The sequence below is a fragment of the Cyprinus carpio genome, chromosome B22 (genome assembly GCF_018340385.1).
Source record: "Cyprinus carpio isolate SPL01 chromosome B22, ASM1834038v1, whole genome shotgun sequence".
Lineage (NCBI taxonomy): Eukaryota > Metazoa > Chordata > Actinopteri > Cypriniformes > Cyprinidae > Cyprinus > Cyprinus carpio.
Genome location: NC_056618.1, coordinates 14,301,646 through 14,324,843, shown reverse-complemented (window position 1 = coordinate 14,324,843; position 23,198 = coordinate 14,301,646). Strand labels below are relative to the sequence as shown.

General features: G+C 36.9%; 1 protein-coding gene across 39 annotated transcripts in view; it reads left to right on the top strand.

The window, feature by feature from the left end:
* Positions 1-22,673, top strand: part of ptprsa (protein tyrosine phosphatase receptor type Sa) — a 204,921-nt gene extending 182,248 nt beyond the window's left edge. For all 39 annotated transcript variants that reach the window (XM_042749806.1, XM_042749804.1, XM_042749811.1 and 36 more), the window contains 10 exons: positions 335-510; positions 1,936-2,055; positions 4,106-4,260; positions 5,476-5,761; positions 9,019-9,197; positions 9,289-9,415; positions 9,495-9,620; positions 13,251-13,405; positions 17,901-18,036; positions 18,146-22,673. In XM_042749806.1, the coding sequence (XP_042605740.1) occupies positions 335-510; positions 1,936-2,055; positions 4,106-4,260; positions 5,476-5,761; positions 9,019-9,197; positions 9,289-9,415; positions 9,495-9,620; positions 13,251-13,405; positions 17,901-18,036; positions 18,146-18,214 (1,529 nt within the window). In that variant the 3' untranslated portion in view covers positions 18,215-22,673. The remainder of the gene's footprint in view (positions 1-334; positions 511-1,935; positions 2,056-4,105; positions 4,261-5,475; positions 5,762-9,018; positions 9,198-9,288; positions 9,416-9,494; positions 9,621-13,250; positions 13,406-17,900; positions 18,037-18,145) is intronic.
* The last annotated feature ends 525 nt before the right edge of the window (positions 22,674-23,198 follow it).

Genomic DNA, 23,198 nt, shown 5'->3' with positions numbered 1-23,198 from the left:
CACATAACAACATCGTCAGCCATTTTGGAATTGTCCAGAAACAGGGGTATTAAACCACACTTTTGAAGTCGACAAGTAACATTAGTCACGTTTTCTTGCACCAAAAACAGCTGAAATGTATTTTTACAAGATTTTACAAGAAGTTCGCATGTGCATGAGAGTCTATGTCTATTTATAAATGTGATTGGTCATATGTTGATGATGTACTGATATTTCCGTATCATAAACGTTGCGTTAGCTTTGTGTTATGTAGTTATGTCCCTTGAAAAGGGAACATCTCTGTCACTCCGGCTCTAACTCTCACAATTACCAACCTTTTTACTTCATTTTAAAGGTATCACAGGCAGCGACTACATCAATGCTAACTACATTGATGGCTACAGGAAGCAGAACGCATACATAGCCACACAGGGACCGCTGCCAGAGACCTTCGGAGACTTTTGGAGAATGGTGTGGGAGCAACGAGCCGCCACTGTGGTCATGATGACCAGACTGGAAGAGAAGTCAAGGGTGAGGCTAAACAAGAAGCTATTAGCTCGGTTTAAAAACTAATGAGCTGTCTTGCTTCCTATATTCCAAGGTAACAAACTAACAGAAATGGACCCTTATAATGGACTAATTTGGAATACTATGCATAGGTGTCATGCAAAAAAAAAAGTGCTTCACGAGAGAGTATTGAATTAGCATGTTGCTAAGCTAACAAGATGATCCTCTCAGGCATAACAAATGTGCAGTACAAGTAAATATTTGGTAAAATGGTCAATTTTTAATTAGGTAACTATTGAATTAAATGGTTTTCAGTGCATTCTTGGATTGTCTTCTCCACAGAAAAACACATTCAGCATTTCATTTTTGCCAAAAGGAGGTATCTTTCATTTTGAAACATCTGGAGCGTTCCAGTAATGTTTTAAAATACTGTCTAGCTAGGCAGCTCACTAGGTTGTGGAAGGGAGCTAATAGTCCCTAAGAAGATAATAGGCCATCTCTTTTAGCCTTGTTAAAAAGACTGAGCTTCATACTGAACAAATTGACATTATTCCAGTTGAAATGCCGTTGCCGGTTGAGTGGGTGAGCAAAAAGGATGGAGAAAAATGGAGGGAAATAAGGAAAGGGCTCTACGATAACAACCAGGAATCATCTCTCGGCTCTATCGGGGGGCAGTTCGGCCCATTTACCACAAAAAAAGGAGAGCGAGACAGAAAGAGGAAGTCAAGAATCCCTCATCTTGAAGACTCCCTCAGCCATGACGTCTGGAGGTTCATCGAAGACGATTCCGTCACACCCTTGACTGTCAGGCTCAGCAAACTCCATCAATATCTCAGGACACCCCCTCTCACTCTCTCTCACCATCTTAGCGGGCGCCACATGGCATATTAGAGCTCTGTCAGTTGCGATCAAAGTGAGCCATTCAATCTGCAGCATAAGTGCAAAAAAATGCATTAAACCTGCACATTTTTGAAGCAGCGAGCTGTCACATCGCATCAGGGCACTGAGGGCGGCCCGACTGCTCGCCATGCTCCATATTGAGTGCATCTCTACAGCGGGCCAGGGGTCTGTCAATGTGCCAGGTGTCAGAGGAGGGAAGAAAAACATTATGCCTGGGTATTGATGTGATGTGGGTAGACGGGAAGTGTTTGAGAGTCCAGGTGTGAACCCCCAGGACAGAGTCGTTATTTGTGAATCAGTTCAGAGACTGTTAGGAGTCTTACTTCTCATGCCGAAAATCCAAAGTTATTTAGTGTCCCTGGAAAAGGCTCCCAGATGATTATTTGATTCAATCTTGGTGAGATTTAGTTCAGTGGCACCGTAAATCCTCAGCACACTGAAATTCGGGAGGTATTTGCATAGAGCTATCTGAGTCAACAACCTCCAAAAAAGACAGCTAAACTCACATAAAAGATATAAGATTTGTTAACATTCACTCACCCTCTGCAGATAAAGTGTGACCAGTACTGGCCGAGTAGAGGGACGGAGACCTACGGTATGATCCAAGTGACGCTCCTGGACACCATCGAACTCGCCACTTTCTGCGTGCGCACCTTCTCTCTACACAAGGTAAGATTTTTTGTTTCCACCTTGCATGCAAACAACCTAAAGTTTGCACCGTTTCAGCTACAGCAGGGGTGACTAATCCTGCCCCCCAAATCCTACAGGGTTTAGCTTCAACCATAATTAGAGATAGTTCACCCAAAAATTTAAATTACCCCATAATTTACAAGGATTTGTAAATAAAAATATTGTAGAATTTCGATATAAGACAAAAGCAGTCTGATGACTGCATATGCATATGAAAGTTAGTGGAAGCTGGAGATTACGGTTTATAAAGTTTTAAATATGGATCTTTTTCTTACACAAATCCATCGATTCACTTCAGAAGGCCTTTATTAACCCCTTGAGCCATGTGGAGCATTTTTTATGATGGATGGATGCCCTTTTTTGGCCTTCAAAATATCGGCCCATTATGAAATTTGGATAAGCCAAATTCATATACACCTAGGATAGTTTGAGGGTGAGTAAATCATCTTCTAAAGGTCTTCAGGATTGTTAGAAACTTCCAGGCAAATTCTACAAGATCTTGGCTCTTCAGGAGCAGGATTGGACACCCCAGTCCACAATGGGTGTTTATGATATAAAATGTACTCCCTTTCCTAGGAACACTTTACTTTAGATGTTTTCGAGAGTTTTACGTTGTGCATGGGCCTCTTATTTCCCTGTGGACCCTAGAGCAGACACATTACACAGTTTCGCTTTCAGGCTCCGACAGACATACGCAAACTGGGATGATTGCAAACGGGAGCATTTTTCCGGGAGCATCATTCCTCCCAGTGTTCTCATCTCAACTGTGTACACCAACACACGCGCATGTTTTATAATCTCCTCGTTCCACATCCATCATCTTTTAATGCTATGCCTGCCAAAGAGAGGCACTTAGCTAAGTGGCCAGAGCAAAATGACTCCATGCAAAATTGGCATCCCAGACGGCGCAGCGGTCAAGTAAACATGAAGTGGTTGGGAGCGAGGGAGAGAAGTAGAGAGGGGTCAGCCAGTTGCACGGTCAGACTGTAACATGAATTAAAATGGATTGAGCTTTTACTGTAGTGAAGGGCGCCTGTAAGACACGAACAGAAGCATTGATTAAAGAGCGACTGTCATACAGAGCATGAAGAGCGTGCTTATAGTTACGGGATGAAGCTTTCGTTTAAACTCCCAGGAAAGAAAAATGAGATCTCTTCAACATCTCAATTGATTCTCTTAGACAGCACAGAGAATAATTGGATCTTCTCAGATTTGTCCCAGTTATCCACCAGTTTCAGAAGAGATCTCCTGAGCTATGAATGAGCAATTAAATTTTCTTGCAATTCGATGGTCTTTGTATTTTTTTTGGAGAGACATCTTCAAACACAGAGGAGATGTGTTTTTGTTGCACCACAGTTGTGGTATTGCATTGCTAGGCTTGAATAGTCAGAGTTTTTACAACCCTTACACACATACTTGCTGGAACAGTGAGGTGTATTTATGTGCACTTATCCTGCAGTCGCACACACACAAGCAACCCAGAGTCATGAATTCTTAAAAACAATCCTGCACAAGCCCATCCACTGCGGAGAAACAGCCCTGCAGAAGATAGCTAGAGAAAAAAAAAAGTATCTGGCAAAACTGGGCCAGTTTGCTCTTAATTACATTGTTTATTTATTCATTTATTCAAAGGGAGGCTCTGTTGGAACAGCAGCGAACATTGAAATGCAAAGCCTCCCTTTAAAGACGCCCAAGATGAGAAATAAAGGCTAGCAGCTAGAACTAGCAGGACACTGATGTCTCTCCCTCTTCTTAACGAAATCTCCTCTGCGGCAGAAATGTTCCTGGCTGCCTTGTTTTGTTGAAATACACTGTAGAAGACATTTGGTGACACAAGGCGATTCCCGAACATAGCATGTTTATGACACTGACATGTAAGGTCCTTGAACTACTAGACAACTCCATGATCTCATGCTTGCATGATTAAATCATGCATTGCTAGAACATGGGCTAGATTTATCACCGGTGAGATTTATTCCTGTGCATTCGTGGAATAAACTTAGTGTCACAGTACTTGCTCTTGTTTCAGAATGGTTCCAGTGAAAAGCGAGAGGTTCGACAGTTCCAGTTCACCGCCTGGCCGGACCACGGCGTTCCCGAGTACCCCACTCCATTCCTGGCCTTCCTCAGGAGGGTGAAGACCTGCAATCCACCAGACGCTGGCCCCATCATCGCCCACTGCAGGTCTGAACCCAGTTTCTACTTGTCAAGGCTCTAAAAAGCCTAGAACAGTCTCATCATTCAAAGTTACAGTCAAGTTTGGCATCGTTCCTTAAAGTTAGCATTTGGTTCTTAGTAAAGAAACTAGTGCTGTCAATCGTTAAAAAAAAATTAAATTATTAATCACACAATTTTTTTCTGAAATTAATCATGATTAATAATTAAAGTTTTTTAATATACTTTTATATTGCAATAAATTCACATTCAATCTTCAAATTAATGTAGACACAATATAAAGATGGTATATTTTTAATATTTGTTTAATGGCATATTTTTTTATGCCTGAAGGCGAGTATCACTGATAACAATACTACTGATGTCTCTAGGAAATTGTTCTTTTTTTCCTAATATTTAGACATTGACTATATGTGATGTTGAATATACATATATATAACATTAAAATATAATCGAGCTATGAATTTTAACATTTATTACACTTTAAAAATAACTTCTAATTTAAGAAAACTTAAAACAATCTTCAAATAAATGCATTATAATAAATGTCATATTTACCTGTGACCTTCAGCAAGTATGAAATTGAATAAAGTTACCAAACACTAAATTCTAAATTAAAAGTAGATGAATCCTTAAAGCTACAAAAGTTATTAATTTCCTCTTTTTTCTTTTGTTCTTTATTGAACAGACATCACAGCAGCTGCGTTATTAGGTTATTTGGCTGCTATTACTTTAAGAGCTGCCACTGCTGAAAGTGATGTGGATCTGACACGCATGCTCATAGTTTCATTTGCACGTTAATATAAAATGATACAGGCTACAGCGTGCATTGCAGTATTTGTGCGTGCAATTGAAGAGAACATGCTACAAGCACAGTGTAACGGCTAACAGGACAGGATAATTAGTTTTTACTGAGATATGGCCTGACAACATCTCATCTGACTGCAGTTGACTGTTTATATTGAAGCTCCTGGTCACCTGTACCATTTCCGCTCTCATTTGACTCGCGCCTGGCGCTGAGGCGAAGTTGGAGCTTGCGTCTGAAGAGTCTCCCATTTGATATGGTCAAAAGGCATTCTGTATCTAAATAAATACAGTTCTTGTCAAGAAAAAAAAAAGACAGAACTGGAAAAATTAATTGCCTGCGTTAACATGCTAATTTTGACAGAACTAAATGAATTCAAACTCTCCTGCAACTTTCATCTCTGACTTGTGTGTTTTCAGTGCTGGTGTGGGCCGCACAGGCTGCTTCATCGTGATTGACGCCATGCTAGAGCGCATCAAGCACGAGAAGACGGTGGACATCTACGGTCACGTGACCCTCATGCGCTCCCAGAGGAACTATATGGTGCAGACAGAAGACCAGTACAGCTTCATCCATGATGCCCTCCTGGAGGCTGTCGCCTGCGGGAATACAGAGGTGGCAGCACGAAGCCTATTCTCATATATCCAGAAACTGGCACAGGTGGAGACCGGAGAGCACGTTAGTGGCATGGAGCTGGAGTTTAAGGTAACCACAAGACATATGAAAAGTTTGAATAGGTTTATTGTGTGTCATCTTTAATTACATCTCTTCAGATAATCTGGGAAATGTTGTTCTGGAGGGCACGAGATCATCGAACGTGCCAGATAGAACCTCTAGTAACAATCAACACCTCTTGGAGGCATGTTTTGTTACCGTAGACACAGATGTGAAACTCTAGTTGTGACAGAGACGACCGAAAGTTGATGACAGCCAGAGAGGGATTGTGGGAAGGGTAATTAACACCCGATGAAGACGGATGTTGAGGAGAAGCGATGTGCTCACTAATGAGCAGAGAGGGATTGTGGGTTCCATTTGGCGACTGAAACACTCCTGCAGGTGTCTGGCCTCCAAGACCTTGAAAAGATTTCCTTCTTACCAGTTTTTTTGCTCTTTAGCCTGGAACAAAGTAATCCTCACCAACTCAGGGAGAAGTGTTGGAAGCATTAGCGAGGTGACAAACCAATTAGTTTAACGATGGGACCCAGTAGCACTTCTATTTTTAAAAATCGTAGTAGTGAAGCTCTTCTGAGTAGCATTGTCAAACGTGCTATTTTAGAAATCAAGTTGTGCCAGAGATTATCTTACTATAGGGAGGTGAGAGGGTCTCTATTACTTACTATTGGCAAAAGCGTAGAGGTCAATTTGGATTGAGTGTGCCTTAATAACCAATCACATTACAGCCTTGATGTCATTGACTTTCAGCGATACTCAATCGTCGTTTATGGATACCATAGGAATGAATGGGAAGTGCCGTAAGCTAAAGCCAACCTGTTACAAGAAGTCAGTGACTTCTCTTATAAAAGAGCATTTTTTTCCTGGTAAACTATAAAAAAAAATAGTTCAATCCAATTGCAAATTGGTTAGAAACGGTTCCTTGTGAGCAAAAATATGAAGTAGCATCAATGTAGCAAGAAAGCATAAATTCTAGGCAGAAAATCAAATAGCAGCGTGCTAAGCTTCAAAGCTAAGCAGCTAGAGGTACTGTATGATAAGATGGCAGAGTAATCAATTAGTGGTGTGCTAGGTTTGTAAATCAGCAGTATGCAAAACTAGTCAGCTAACTAGTTAGCTAAAGAGCTAACTGAAAAAAAAAAACTGAAAAGGTTATTTTGACCATTTAGAGCTTCTGTTATATAATCAGAAATTATAATCTAACACATAATTTATGACTTTTATTTGTCATATTTTAGCATGGGGGATAGAAACTTTCCTAACACAATTAGAGTGCTAGTGCTAATAAGGTGCCTACAGGGCTAACCATGTCACAAAACTCTACCTCAGCCCGCTAAACCAGCCAAAGTGTGTGTGTGCGCGTGCTTATTATTTCAACAGCTCGGTTCATTGCTGGCGCTTCCCACCGGAATGCCTCATGCCCTTCCAGGTCCCTCTTTGAAAGCTACTCAAAGACTCAAAGGAAAGACAAACAGCCAGTGGCTGCTTCTGAAAGAAAGAGCAAAAAAGACTAGGCCTGGAGCGGGAACTGAAGGGATTTATAACCGGGTGAAGGCATTACCTGACGGAACAGAAGAGAGAAGTGCGGCACAGTTTCTAGATGTGCCAGGCTCGTCCAGTTAATAGGAGACAATGCTTCCAGACAGCTGACCTAGAAAACAGAGAAGAATTACGCGTACCATTGCACGGTTGATGTTAATTGATGATTACAAGCTCTAATTTGGATCATGACATGAGAGTACGAGGTGTATGTGCACATACAAAACGGTGGTGTCCAGTCAGAGTATGAATATAAAGCGGCTTCCTAAAAGAAACAGTGACCCATTTCGCCAAAGTTGCACGACTTTCCAATTGTTTCAGAGCAGGGTTTCATGCCACCTGATGGATGAAAAATGGGGGATTTGGTAATTATAACAGCAACAAGCACTGACAGGTTTCCTGCGAGCACACGTAAACTGGGTCACTCAGTCTCACCCATTTATAAACAGTCTGAGACAGAGAAAAAATAGAGGCATTACACCAAAAATAAAGGGTCAGAACGGTTAAACGACTGTCTGAGATTCCCATGCAGCAACTAATGTCCTTCAAGCCTAAATATCCAAAGTAAACTCTATTTAAAAGATTAGTTCACTTCCAGAATAAAAAATTCTTGATTATTTACTCACTCCCATGTCATCCAAGATATTCATGTCTTTCTTTCTTCAGTCTAAAAGAAAATAAGGAATTAAGGTTTGTGAGGAAAACATTCCTGGATTTTTCTCCATTTTGTGGTCACGTGCGGTTACTTCTTCGTCTTTGTACTTCGGTTCACAAAGGTAGGGTAGATTTGTGCAAAACTTTTGCAATATTTAATAAATGTCAATAAAAAACTTGTGGAATGATGGCATTTCCATTAACCAATGTTATGCGACTAAAACGTCATTTTTTTCCTCTCGCGATAAATCATCATGATGAATGTTGGTAGGTTTACATATATCACAGCCACCGAACTACCATTATTTTTAATGTGCCGCGGCGCAGCTGTTATAAAAACAAGCATTGACTAGAATGGCCGTGTCGGAGCCGTAATGTGTCGCATACAAGCATTAATGGCCCCTTAAACTTGAGAGCGGCCAAGTATGAGGTGTTTCTTGGATGTTATAGTACATTAAAGAGTGATCATTTGATTTTTAGGTGACCTGTAAATGTGAAAAAACTCTTTGCATTGCAATTTCAAATTGGCCAAAAAAACACCTCATACAAGCGTAAAAACTTTTCAATAGACAGAAATTTTTGTGAAAGTGACATGTTTCCATAAGGCATATTTTCTATTCGCAATTATAATTTGCACAATTTGAGGGGTGATGAAAACACAGCTATTTTCTCCTCCAACTTCAAAATCATCGTGTTTGACTTTCTTTGCATTTTCGCTTTGTAAACACTGGGTCGGTACTCCCGCCTACGTTACACTTGCATGATTACATAATGAGTGTAAGACGAGGATCTGTGATTATACAGTATATAAAGGTTTTTGGAGGGAGTTTTTTTAAGAAAATGACCTATTGTTTCACTAGATAAGACTGGGCTCAGAAACTGCAATTTGGACATTCAAGCCGTTGGCTGCCATTGAAGTCCACAATGTGGAGAAAAATCCTGGAATGTTTTCCTCAAAAATGTATATCTTGGATGTCATGGGGTGAACAGATTATGAGGAAATGTTTATTCTGGAAGTGAACTAATCCTTTAAGCTGTAAATGTTTGGAGTTTTAGAGATTGGCTTGGATTTATCAATCGTCTTTCTCTTCCCACAGCGTTTGGCGAACTCCAAAGCCCACACGTCCAGATTCATAAGTGCCAATCTGCCATGCAACAAGTTTAAAAACCGGCTGGTCAACATCATGCCCTATGAGACCACTCGAGTGTGCCTGCAGCCCATCAGAGGCCTGGAGGGGTCCGACTATATCAACTCCAGCTTCATTGATGGATACAGGTACTGCAACAGCGAGAAAGCCACCCAAAGTTGTTCATTTTGCCACTTTAAGCACCTTAATTCACAGGGACTCACTTTTTCTTTGCTGTAGACAACAGAGGGCTTATATAGCCACTCAAGGCCCATTAGCGGAGACCACTGAAGACTTCTGGAGGATGTTGTGGGAGAACAACTCCACCATTGTGGTGATGCTGACCAAACTGAGGGAGATGGGACGAGTAAGTGTCCTTCTTCTTTAAATCCAATGGCTTTCAGCTTCCAGATCTTATTTAATGATGTTTTCGTGTGTTTTCACAGGAAAAGTGTCACCAGTACTGGCCAGCGGAGCGCTCCGCTAGATATCAGTACTTTGTGGTGGATCCCATGGCGGAGTACAACATGCCGCAGTACATCCTCAGAGAGTTCAAAGTGACAGATGCTCGGGTGAGTCCTGAAATACAACAAAAATGTATTGTTATTTTATAATATTATTTTATAATAAATTATATTTTTGAGCATCATTTTAATAGTATTTAGTAACTGTAATAATTTCTTATTAATAATTACAAATTAATAATAATTATAAATATTGATGTAAATGGTGCCATACAAACAAGGTTTTACCATGCCTCAAAAACTCTTTTTTCTTGCTTTTTCGGAAACACATTATTGCAGATTATATCATTTACAAAGTGTTTTTGGTAAAAATGACGCAATTCAATTTTGTTCTGTAGCTATCCTGAGCCAAAATACTGTTAGGTATCTTACAGTCGTGTTTCCCATGAGTCTCAGCAGTAGGTCTTCCTCTAGAAATGTCTGAATATCCCATCGAGCGAGCGACTGCTAGCAGAACCGCTCACTTAACGACTTCAGCCCTCATCAGTCGAGTGGCCTTTCCGGCAAACCGCTAAAGCGAAACACTCTGACTGCCAGCGTACGAATGTGAGAGGAAGGGCCCAAGACAAAATGAGCATCCCGAGCATCGCTCACTCCAGCCGAGCACTTTAATTGTGATTGAATCATCCAGGCCAGCTCTCCAGTAATCAGACTGCAGCGAGAATCAAAGAGAGCTGTAATCAGAGCCGACTGGAGGAGGCGGGGCCTGGACCGAGGCATGATGGGATGCCGCCGTGCTCGCTTTTGCAGGAAACAAGTCACGTATTTAATCACACGATTTGACACACATCGCTCGGACTGTAGTGTGTGCGCAGAGTTCAGTCCTGGCTCATTTTCTTTCACCCTTCTTCTGTTACGGCAAAAACAAACTGCTGTTTGCAGTCAATCAAATGCAGACGAATAAAGACTTGTTGCATTGTCGAGACAATATTCAGCATATATAGTATATATAGTATTAGTATTAATTAGTATTATGAATTAATAATAAATAATAATAATAATATGCTATAAAAATGAATATAATAAAATATTTTATTCATTTATTATCTGCTTTCATTAACTTGTACTGTATATAAGAAGTGTGTGTGTAATTTCGATTCTATTTTTTGATATCACATACTGTATGTTAGGGCTGATCCGAATACCATTTTTTGAGCTTCGAAGCTTCGATAGTAATCAACACCGAATATTCAAAGCTTCGGAGGGAGGTGCTGAACTTATTCTTCTCTCTAATAAAGGCAGGAATCTCTGTGTGTGTGTATGTCTGTTTGCATTTTTATTATCTCGAGAACCGTGTCTCATTTTGGTGCAATATGGACACGCAACACATTCAGAATTAATAAACTTTTAATAAATTACAGAACAGCGTGAGCCGGAAGCGGCGTGCCTCACGCGGGCAGGGCTTATATGCTCCGAGAACAGACACTGCACTAGTGATACATAACACACAGGTCTGTTACGAGCAATACTTTTAATATAGACAAACTGTTATTAGGCTGGGCTACTGTACTTTTTTTTTTTTTTTTATGGCTGCCGTATACGCAAGTATTTTCCAAGTAAATTAAGTGCACGTTTTTATCATGTGTAAAATTACTGATTAACATGGCGGATAAATGCAGCTCGTTTTTTTTTTTTTTACACCAACAATATACTATAGGCGCACTACTTACAGAACTCAGGTGCTTTTTCAAACTTAATGTGCTTTTGTGGTAGGACAGTTTAAATCGCGTATCTGGCACACTGCCTTTGTCTTGTCCTCACTCAATCTCAAGTGCTCCCACACAGCTGAGGTCTTCTGCAGTTTTGTCTTCTCTTCTAGATGAACTGAATTATGACGTTCTCTCATTGGCGATTCATAAGCAGCTTTTCTACTATTAAGCCGAACGGTTTTCTTTGCTTAATCGTTCCATTCCGTGCGGATCCGGGCCAGTCAGTATGGATAACGTTGCTGTTTCATTTTCCACTGTGACGCTTATAACGAAGCTCTTTGTAATGCACTACAAATGCATCAGTCCTTGCCTTGGTAACGCAACAGTGATATGGACAATGATCAGATATTTCTGTTTTTGGAACTCCTTTTTTATCTGATGTTTACTTTGTTCAATAACAGAAAAAAGACAGCTCTCTACATGAAAAATTAAATAAACAGAAGGCGACGATGGGTATAATATCAATAAGCGTTTCTGTGTCTTAAGTGTCTCATGACATTATTTTTTTTCTTTTTTATATTGAACGTAGTGTAGCTGTTTACTTGGCTATTTGGAGAAACTGGTAGCCCGGCAACAGAGTGGCGAAGTCAAGCACATGCACTCTAACAGCACGGCTGTCTAACCGTGCCTTGAATTCCGGGCCGAGAATGGTTTGTAACCGTGCCGCGCCATACCAGGCTCACGTGGAAATACAACGGTAACCGTACCTGACAGTCCTTAGAACCGTTCGGCACGATAGTAAAAAAATGCTATATTCAAGCACCAATGAAGACCGTTTCGCGCGGGATGCCAGGTGCTCAAAAAAAGGAAAGATTATTTGAATCTCAAAATTGAAAATCGAATGCCAACCCACCGAACGAATATTCGAATAATCAAATATTTTGGTCCAGCCCTACTGTATGTATAATTAAAATGTAAAAAATGTGTATATAAATATAGTAATAGTAAAGTTGCATAGTTAAAAATAATTGGTTTATGTTTTAATGAGCACACAGAAGAATATTTATTATAAATTAAAATAATAATAGTTATTATTATTAATACAATATTATTGTTACATAATATTTGTTATTATAAAATATTTGTACAATTATATTTTATTCAGCATCATATAATAATAATAATAATAATACTTATAAAAAGGCAATGTTTACGTGCTTATATTTATGAATTTTTATAAACGTGTGTGTGTGTGTGTGTGTATGTGTGTGTGTTTGTTTGTGTGTATATATATATAGATATATTTGTGCTGTCAAATGATTAATTGCGATTAATCGCATTTAAAATAAAAGTTTTTGTGTACTGTGTATATTTATTGTGTGTGTGTATGTATATATATATATATATATATATATATATATATATATATATATATACACTCAAACAAGTATATGTATATTATAATATTAATTTTATTTAAAATTATTAACATGTTAATATTTAAATTATTAAACAGAACAAATATACATATATTGATAAACGCATTAATAATCATGTTTATTTTTGATTAATTGAATTGTGTTTTGATCTCTTTCTTAACCCAACCAAAAAAATAATAATACAAATAAAAATCAGCATTATGAAATAGAAATGTAGAGGAGTTTAAGTTTTTTGTCTGCTGTGTAACGGTTGAGATCCAGAAAGCCCGGGGTTGGACTGTGATTAAGTGTGTTGGATCCTCCGGACTCTGACTGTAGGGATGAGTGAATATTTCCAGCCCCTTCGGCTTTAATTGTGCCTGGTTCTGCCTGAGCATCCCTTCGATCTCTTGTTTCTCTGTCCTGGCCGTCGCTCTCGTCTTCATCCATCAGGGTTTCTCCAGCCCATCGATTAGAGTCACTCCGGCCTGTTAAATCCCGTATCGGCACGCCTCCGTCCGGATGAAGCCATCCATCCACTGCTGTTGTGTGCAGTAAAGGATTGTGGGAGTGAAAGAGACTGACGTTTAGTGTTTGTGTTTATCTCTCAGGACGGCCAGTCCAGGACCGTTCGGCAGTTCCAGTTCACCGATTGGCCGGAGCAGGGCGTTCCCAAATCAGGAGAGGGCTTCATCGACTTCATCGGACAGGTGCATAAAACTAAGGAGCAGTTTGGACAGGATGGGCCCATTTCTGTCCACTGCAGGTGAGGAAGCATCCCATCGCCTTTCAGTTGAGCTTTGAGACCATGAACATCAAAATTAATAAAACTGCAACTACAAAGAAAAATGACAATGGCAAATGTGAAAAAACTATTTATATATATATATATATATATATATATATAATTACAATTTTTTGACACACACATATAAATCTTGGACTTTTTTTACATCAGTTTTTTTTTTTCGTTATGATAAAATAACCAAAATTGAAATAATTAAAAACTATTTACATAATAAAAAACTACAAAAACACAAGAAATTCAATAAATTCAACAACTAAAATTAAAACAAAAATGGAAACTATATAAATAAAAACTAATTCAAAACATTAATAAAAAATAAAATAGTATGTCACTGAGAGCACAGATAGATAGATAGATTTTATTTTAATCTTTTGAAAATATATATGATTTTATATTCATCCTATATTTTTTCATATATATATATATATATATATATATATATATATATATATATGTTTTAATTTAATTATTATTTTTATAATAAAATTATTTTAAAATAAGTAAGTTTACATAGTTTTTTGTGTAAGACACATTTTAATATTGCATTCAGAAATAATGTGAAAATGGTAAATATTATTTTTTTTATATATATATATATATATATATATATATATAGTTAAAAAAAAAATCATGCTTTTAGTTCCCGTTGCTCCACAACAAAATGATAAATTTAAGTAAAAATGTAATATATATATATATATATATAATATTAATAATGATAATTAAAGTGCCATTCATTATAAACAAAATTGATTATAAATGCCTTTTTTTAAGCAAAACTGGAGCTATTAAAGTGCCATTCATTATAAACAAAATTGATTATAAATGCCTTTTTTTAAGCAAAACTGGAGCTAGCAGTGTGTGGGAGACGCATTATACTGATGATCTTGGGTTCATGTATCTCAGTCATTCAATACCAATACAAATGTGCGTGAGTTATATTCAGTGATATCATCATTAACGAGATGCTGTTTTTTGGGTTCACACACATGTTTGTGTGTTTATGGAGCGACAGCAGGCTCACGCCGTCCATTTCATGTCTTTCTTTTGCTGTTCTCTCTCATCTGTCTTTCTCTCCGTCTCTCCGTCTTCAGCTTCTGCTTCATGTGGCGCCGCGTCTCCATCGAAGAGACGCTTTTATGCTTTTTTTGATCTTGACTGCATTGCATCATCTTGTTTTCCAGTAAAAATATCCAAATATTTTAAAACCAAGATACATTTATTTGTGAAGCAAAAATAGCAAAGTATTTTTCCCACACAAATTTATCAAAATGAAGTGAGGTTTTTTTTCTTAAAACAAGAACAAATATCAGCCAATAGGGTTAGAAAAATAATCTAATTTCTCCTTTGGATGAAGTTTATTTTTCTGACTCTACTGGCAGATATTTGTTCTCGTTTTAAGCTTAAACTCACTTCATTTTGATAAATTCTTCAGAAAACAGCACTTAATATCTTGCTTCTCAAGTAAATGTATTTTGATTTATGAATATTTAGATATTTGTACTGGAAACAAAATAAAGACAAACAAAACTGAGTTTGAGGAATAAGTGTAAATTTTCTTACACAGAAAAACAAACTCTGTTATCTATAGTAACATTATTATATATGATCATTAGTATATAATACTGTATCTTCATAACATATAATTAAAAATTTTAATCATTTTATTATATACATATATATTTCTTACTTTATGTAAAATATATAATGAAAATAATATATTAAAAATATTAAGAACATAGTTTTATATAGTTATATATAATAACGATAATATATAATCATTTTAATGTGTTAATACTATAATAATATTAATAATTTATAATAATACTATATATTATATTATAATATATATTAATACTATGTTATAATAATTATACTATTTATTTATCTATCGATTTTTATTGTATCTATTTTTATTAAATTATTTAAATTTTCAATTTATATAAAACATAAATATAATTAAAATAATATATTAAAAATAATATAATAAGAATATACAGTTTTATATAATTATATATTATAATGCTACTGTGTTGCTGTGTGTGTAGCAATAAAATAATATTAATAGTAGTTATTCTAATTTATTTAAACTGCTAATCTATTGTAATACAATAAATATTTATCAGTGTATATAAAACATAGCATTTTGCTTTTCAAGTAAATGTAATTTTATTTATGAATCTTTAAATATTTATTCTAGAAAACGACAAGAATACTGAAGAACATCATGTTTTGCTGTAGGCCTATATGAGAAAAATACATTTACACTTAATTAAAATCCTTAAACACAAATTTGCTCGTCAAGTGAATTTATTTTGTCTTAGGAATGTTTTTCCACTGAAAAACAGACGAGTAATTGATTTTTGCAGGAAAGACTCTTTACATTTGCTCCTTTTGTCTTTGATTAGGGGTTGACGGTTTTCAGCGCTGGTTATACTCCTTCTTTAATCTTCCTCTCTCTCCATCCATCTCTCCCCCAGATTTCATATCTAATAGAGCCACATGGTTTTGTCATTAATTGCATGATTACGTCGACTGAATGGAAGTGTAAATCCTCTCATTCAGCGCATCTTCAGATTTGAAAGTCTATGTATTTACCCAGCGCTTGGGCTGAAGTCTGAGAGCGGAGCCACTTCTTTCTTTCTCCTCCTTTTTCTTCAGCCTCCTTTCTGCAGGATTTTGGCAGCACAGATGGACAGAAATGTCAAAAGTGTTTTGTTTTCCTGACAGTCACCGTCGTGGGACTCCGAAGCGCTTTTTCATTAGATTCCCTGACACTTCCTGCGAGGTTGCATCATTATAACACCGCGCTGTGATTGGTTCGTTGTCTCAGCCAATCAGAGGCCTCCGTTGGCCGCTTCCCGAGCCGTTTGTCACTTTTGATTGCCAAGTGGAGGCGAAGGGAAAAATAAGCCCGTTGTCATATCAATTATTGTTGGCTTGGTGAAATCGCTCGGCGCCAAAGCAGTTTATGAAGCAGCCTTGAAAAATCAGACTTAAGACTCCTCTATTTCAAGCGCTGTCACGGCGAGACGAGCTTAGCACACACGTGCGCGTTTGAACGAGTCTGATTTATTCTATTGCTGTTTAGATAGATGGCTGTAGAGTGAATTCAGAATAGTATCTTAGCCAGGGTTTTTTAAATAGTGTAGTATGCAGTATGTATAATGTGCAAAGTGTGCAAGAGTGCACTGTGTGGAAAACTGTATCCCACAATACAATGCACTCAAGCTTCCCCTTACAGTGTGACAAATGAATGGACATAATGTCATGATTTTTTATGTAAATCTCCCTGATTTATTATTTTATTAGACCAGCTGCTTAAATATTTAATATCAAAATCACATTTATTTATTTATTTAATGATTGGTTGTAAATAAATGGATTAAACTTGTAGTATGTTATGAGGGTTTTTTTTTTTTTTTTTTTCGTAAAATTTCAACTCTACTAATTTATTTATTTCTTTAATATTTAATAAATCTGTATTGTTTTTTATTTTATTTATTATGTATTATAAATTGATTAAACTCAGGAAAAGTGTACCTTTGAGTTTTTGTTTTCAAATACACATTTTTACTTTTGTTTGTTTATTTATTGTTATTTTATTATTTTTATTATATTCTTAGACCAACCACACCTTCTTTTAATTCCAAAATATCAATTTTTTTTATTTTATTCTATTTTTAGATAATTGGATTAAACTACAATTTTTTTTTTTTTTTTTTTTTTTTTTTTTTTCAAAATCTTACATTTATTTGTTAATTTATTGTTCCTTTAAAATTTTATTAATTTTTATTGTTTTTATTTTATTTATTATTTATCATAAATTGATTAAACTCAGGAAAATGGTGAATTTTTGAGTTTTTATTTTCAAATCCACATATTCATTTTTTATTTATTTATATTTTATAATTTATAATTTAATCTAAATGGATAAAAGTGGGGGAAATGGTTTATGACAGGCATTTTATTTTTATTTTTTAATTCCAAATCTACTTTTATTTAATTATTTATTACTCTTTTATTTTTATTTATTTGTGTATTTATTAATTATTTTAATGGAATAATTAATAATAATTATGGGCATAAATTTAACAAAATAATTATAAAAAATTATACTAATTTTAAATTAAGGCATATATTATAGCAGTATGATAATTCCATTTCATACAGAGTGGTTCTTAAGACAAAATAAACACTTAATATCTTGAGCAATTTTGTTTCTCAAGTAAATGTATCTTCACAAATGTTTCCATTGGAAAGCAGATATGAATCTTTGTTGGGAAGACTCCTCATGTGAAAACACTGTTTCAAATACAGATTTTACATTCATCACCTTTTAGAAAGATATTACCATTTATGCTAACAAACTAACCCTTTTCCACTGCACCATCATCAGTTCTCGGTTTCACAGAGCGCTTTTTAACACAAGCTTGTGTTTTCCTCAATGCAGTGCCGGTGTGGGGCGGACCGGGGTCTTCATCACACTAAGCATCGTGCTGGAGCGGATGCGCTACGAGGGTGTGGTGGACATCTTCCAGACGGTCAAAATGCTGAGAACACAACGGCCAGCAATGGTGCAAACAGAGGTGAGAGTCCAGAGCTTCTGTTTTATGGCAGACTGTCTTGTTTAATAGCTGGACGTTTGGCAAATTGAAGTAATAACGAATGCTGATACCTTTGTGTTTCCTTTTTCAGGACGAGTACCAGTTTTGCTATCAGGCGGCTCTGGAGTACCTTGGGAGTTTTGATCACTATGCAACGTAAAAAGCCATTTTTGTTCCCCCTGTCCCACAAAGCCCCCTCCCCCCAACAGCCTCCTGAGCCATAAAAACTTGCTTGAAAACATGAAACGATGACAACTATACACAATTCATAATTTTCTTTTTGAAGAATCGTCTTTTGGAACCAAACGAAACGCATCGTGCGTATCCCCAATTGGGCAAGCAACACTGTAGAAGCATAAACGGATCCCAAACCCCTCTAAGTCCCAAGCTCTTGATGGAGGAACCAAACATTTTGGCTCAGGCTGTAGGGCGGGAATGATGATCTAGGTGTCGGACCACTAACTTTACCTCAAGTGTTCTGACGTGGAGGACAAGCATTGTTTCTTTTCAAATGAACTCTATGAATATATTACAAAAAGACATGAAGGAAAAGTCGGTGAGATTCAACATGGCCACAAAATTAAGTATAATGATGAGCACCTAAGTGGTTGCCGCTTAAAATCCTCCTTTGTTTTCTAAAATGGCAACGTTTCCATTGAAATGTCATCTGTCGGTCTAACAGCAGTCGTCATTGCTGTCTTCAATGGAAAAGTTGGAGCAGCGGTACAGACAAGACTTCTTTTTCTGCTCACGTCTTGAGTCCAGGCCTCTCCTTGACATGTTGCCATTCGGACAAAATTGGGAGCCACTTAAGAAACAATTTGAGGCAAACCATTCCTCCACTTGAGAAAGTCACCCTCCTCTCGAAACCACTGGAGTCGCCAAACAAGGACTCGACATGTCTTGAGGTGCTGAGGCATTCATGGAAATGTTTGAAACCTAATCGCATCGGTTTTTTGAGGTGGGGACAGTTTTTTGTGCTTTCGAGGATGTGCTAGCGAACATTTCTGCCAATGTAGCTCCATCTTCACTTCTCCAGGTCCAATGGGAGCGTGAAATGTTGTGTCATCTGGAGATTAGGACCAGAGGATCCACCGCCGAAGTCTCTAGGTTCTTTGGTGCAATGTAGCTCCATTTCCATCCTCGAGAGCCAATGGAAGCTTGACCTGTTGTGTAATTGGGAGATTTGGACCAGAGGAACCACCAACAAAGTCTCAAGTTTCTTTGGTGAAGTGTGGCTCCATTTCCATCCTCGAGAGCCACTGGGAGCTCGACCTGTTGCATAAATTGGAGATTAGGACCAGAGGATCCACTAACAAAGTCTTGAGTTTCTTTGACACAATGTAGATACATCTCCACCTCTCGAGAGCCAATGGGAGCATGAAATGTTGCATCATCTGGAGATTAGGACCAGAGGAGCCATCAACGAAGTCTTGAGTTTCTTCAGCACCTTGTAGCTCCATTTCCATCCTTGAGAACCAATGGGAGCTTGACCTGTTGTCAATTGGAGATTATGATGAGAACAGCCACCAACAAAGTCTTGAATTTCTTTGGCGACTTCATCTGATACATTGACTGGTCTCTCCATTGATGTACACAGTGTATTTGGCGGACCGGATAGGGGATGCGTGGCTACGTCTTGTTTTCGGTACATCGACGTCCCAGTGACCAATGTTCATTGCCATCGTTTCAAACGATTTTTTGTCTTTTTTTGGTTTCGTTTTGCTTGTGATACCAAACATGCTGCTTTTGCTCCATTTTGCTGTACGTGTACATGTGAAGAGTCCGATTCATCGGATATAAGTGTGCGAGAGAATGATTACGTGTGCTGGTCCCACCATCAATCCATTTCCTTGAGCCCCGACAGTCGCCCAGGATGAAATTGCATTTTATCGTCCTCAACGACCGATTTCTGGTTACTTTGGGATTTCTTGCGTTCATTTGTTGGTTCTTTCTGAGGTGTTTCTTCAATAGATTTTGGCTAATGAAAAGCAAGAAACGGGCATATGTTTGCGCCATGAAACTGCGGTACAATTATCTTGTGAATCTGTTGTTGTAGGTGGGACTGTTTTACACACTCATGCATATGCGTATGAAGGGGAGGGGCCTGCGCTCCACCATTAGAGCTGATTGGCTGTACGTGAATGCTTGAACCTGGAGAGTTCTGATTGGTGAGAGAATGAAAGGAGCCGTGTGTAATCTTATTTCCAAAAAAGCCTTATTCTTGTAACATCATAGAAAAAAAAATGAAATGCATTGTTGTATTATTTTGATTATTATCTTCTTAACAGACATTTGATTTCTGGGTTTAGTGTTTTGCGTTTTTTTTAACAAAGATACTGTATTCATTTTTTTTTTTAATTAGCAAGGAAAAATAATGCTCATTTTGCTCATATTATGTTAAAAGACATTCTATTTTTTCACTGTAGAAATGTAACGTGAGATGTGTTTGTGTGCGTGTATACATAGACGAATGGGACGTGAATGTATACATACACACTCACATATATTATATTTAAAAGCAGAATATAAAGATGTATCCAAATCTTCATATGAATAGCCTTTTTTTGTTTTTGAAGCGGGCACTCATTTTTATACCACCGTGAAATTATGAAATTGTGTGTATGAAATCATGAATGACTTTTTATTGTTTTTGTTTTTTAAAGATTTGGGGAAATGCATTATCAGAAATGCAGAAAATTCCCATAAATCATTGCAGAGAGAGCTTTGCCTTCCTGTTGCCCAGTTATGAAGGTTGGATTATGATTGCAATCCTGTTGTTATTCATCAATAGTACTAGTATTAACTAAAGTATTACTTTTATAAAAGATGTAGAACTGGTTTATTAAATATTGAATTGAACAAAAAAAAAATTATCTATACTTTCCAAATTTTACTAAAAAAAAAAAATAATAATAATAATTTTTTTACAGCCCATATCTGTGAAAGCTTTCGTTTTTTGAAACATTATTTGTCTTTTTACTTTTCAAACCACCGAATGTTCAATCGTTTGTTTAATTATCAACTATGATCCTGAATATAATGCCTGTAAATAAACAAATATATATTATATGTATTTGTATAATTTGACCCACAAGATTTCTGTCTTTGAACAAAACTAAGATAACCAACAACAAAAAAAAATGTTTATGCTAATGGAAACCTTCCACAGTTTTGAAAGAAGCTTTGTCTCATGCTAACAGCTCTGTTTATCTCTCTTCACTTCATTCCTCTCTTTTTTTCTGATCCATGTGTTGTTTTTTCCCAACTCTTCACTTTTTTTTCTTATCTTAGCCAACACACACTGCAGTCCAGTGGTGAGAGAAATCACAACACTTCTCCTTTTCCCTTGAGACTTTGTGCATCACTCCTATTTTATAACATTTGTAATACACTAATACATCTCTGTCAGATTTCACTCCAAAATTTAAAAGCATAAAGAAAATAAAGCCTTTTTTTATATATATATTTTCATCTCAAAATTCACTGTATTTCTTATTACTCAGAGGTGATTATAATAATTGTCCATAAAATCAGAGTAACAAATTGTTTCAAATAATTTTCACATTAAAGTAATGTGAATTTTTTGCATTATGGTAATAAAAATTAGATTTATTTTTTTTTATTTTTTTTTAGAGCGGACTATAGTAATTAGTATTGCTGGGAAAAATCTTGAAAATGAAATGTTGTAATGCAAAACATCTTACTGATCTCAAAAAAAATACTTCTCCAAGCAAAATGTAATTTCTTAGTTTTCTTTTCATTTTGGAGTGAAATATGGCCCAGCAATGTTCTGGAAAGGTTTTATGAGATTCACCCAAAAATGTAAAAAAATATTTTACCTGTACCGAGCCTGAATCATTTTGTGTTTTTCTCCTCCTGAGTAATTCTGTTGTTAGATCGGGATGAAGAAGGGCTTATAAAATGCCCAGTGCCTATAAAATGCCATACGGACAGCGAGAGCAAATTGCCTTGATTTGGTTGCACGTTTGGCGATTCGCTTCAAGTCATTATTGCTAGTTGAAATAGACGCCCTTCTCTCACCACTGCCTCTGCGCTTCATCTTTTTTAAATTAATAGCTCATCGCAAAGCTCTAGAAGTTTACCAATGCCATGTTTAGTTCACTTTTATTCTTATTTTGTTTTTACATTGAGGGACGAAGTACGAGAGAACTTGGAATCTGGAAATTCCAGCGCTGCCTTTTAAACTGTTGGGAGTTTTGTGTGTTTCTAATGAACTTTTCCTCGGGAGGGAAAAAAAAATGCAAAGGACACTTGGACTTGTCGGACTGATCTCCAAAACCTAAGATGGCAAAGGTGCTCGGAAGTCCTGTTTGTCTGCTCAATGCAAGGACGTTCGACAACGGGAGCCAAATTTGTGAATTGATTAGACTACAAACAACGGAGAACCAATATACAAAAGTGAACGTATTAAAACCACGGCCAACAAAAAGAAAAAAAAGAAACAAGCCAAACGCAAACGTGAAATAGTTTCTCTTCGTATGAAGGCCAAGTGCTATTGCTTTCAAACTGTTACTTCTGATGGACACAATAATTGGTTTGAAACCACTGTGTATGTAGATATGTTGACTTTGTATTAAAGAAATGTTGTCTGAAAATGCTGTGTCTCGTATTTGGTTTGGAAATATTCATGGATGTAGTTAATATTAAGTCTAGCATTAGATTTCCACATTCATTAAAATTTCATGAACTCAGTTTGACAAGACAGATGGCGAAATGAAATTGCTTATCAGCTGCATATATACGAGGACCAATCAGCTATCATCGCACATGGCATCTCAACAGAACAATCAATTATTTCACAATCTGGCCTGATACCTGAATGGTAAATGCATCCATAAGCTCTACATGCTCGTAATCTAACATCTCGTCTCATCTTGATGCATTTTGCCACCCGCTGCTTGCAATTTTAACATGGCGACCCAGGGATGTTAATGACATGTAGATTAACCACGAATTTGTGTATAAACCACTGGAGGAAACAGTTGTTTGATTGTTTTTACGCCAAATTATATACATAATTATTGGTGTTTGAGAAGTCAGTTGAGTGAGTGATCTAAACAACCAAGTTAGTATGATGTTCTAGGAAGGTTTATGTTAATATCGCCTCACAGTCAGTAGAT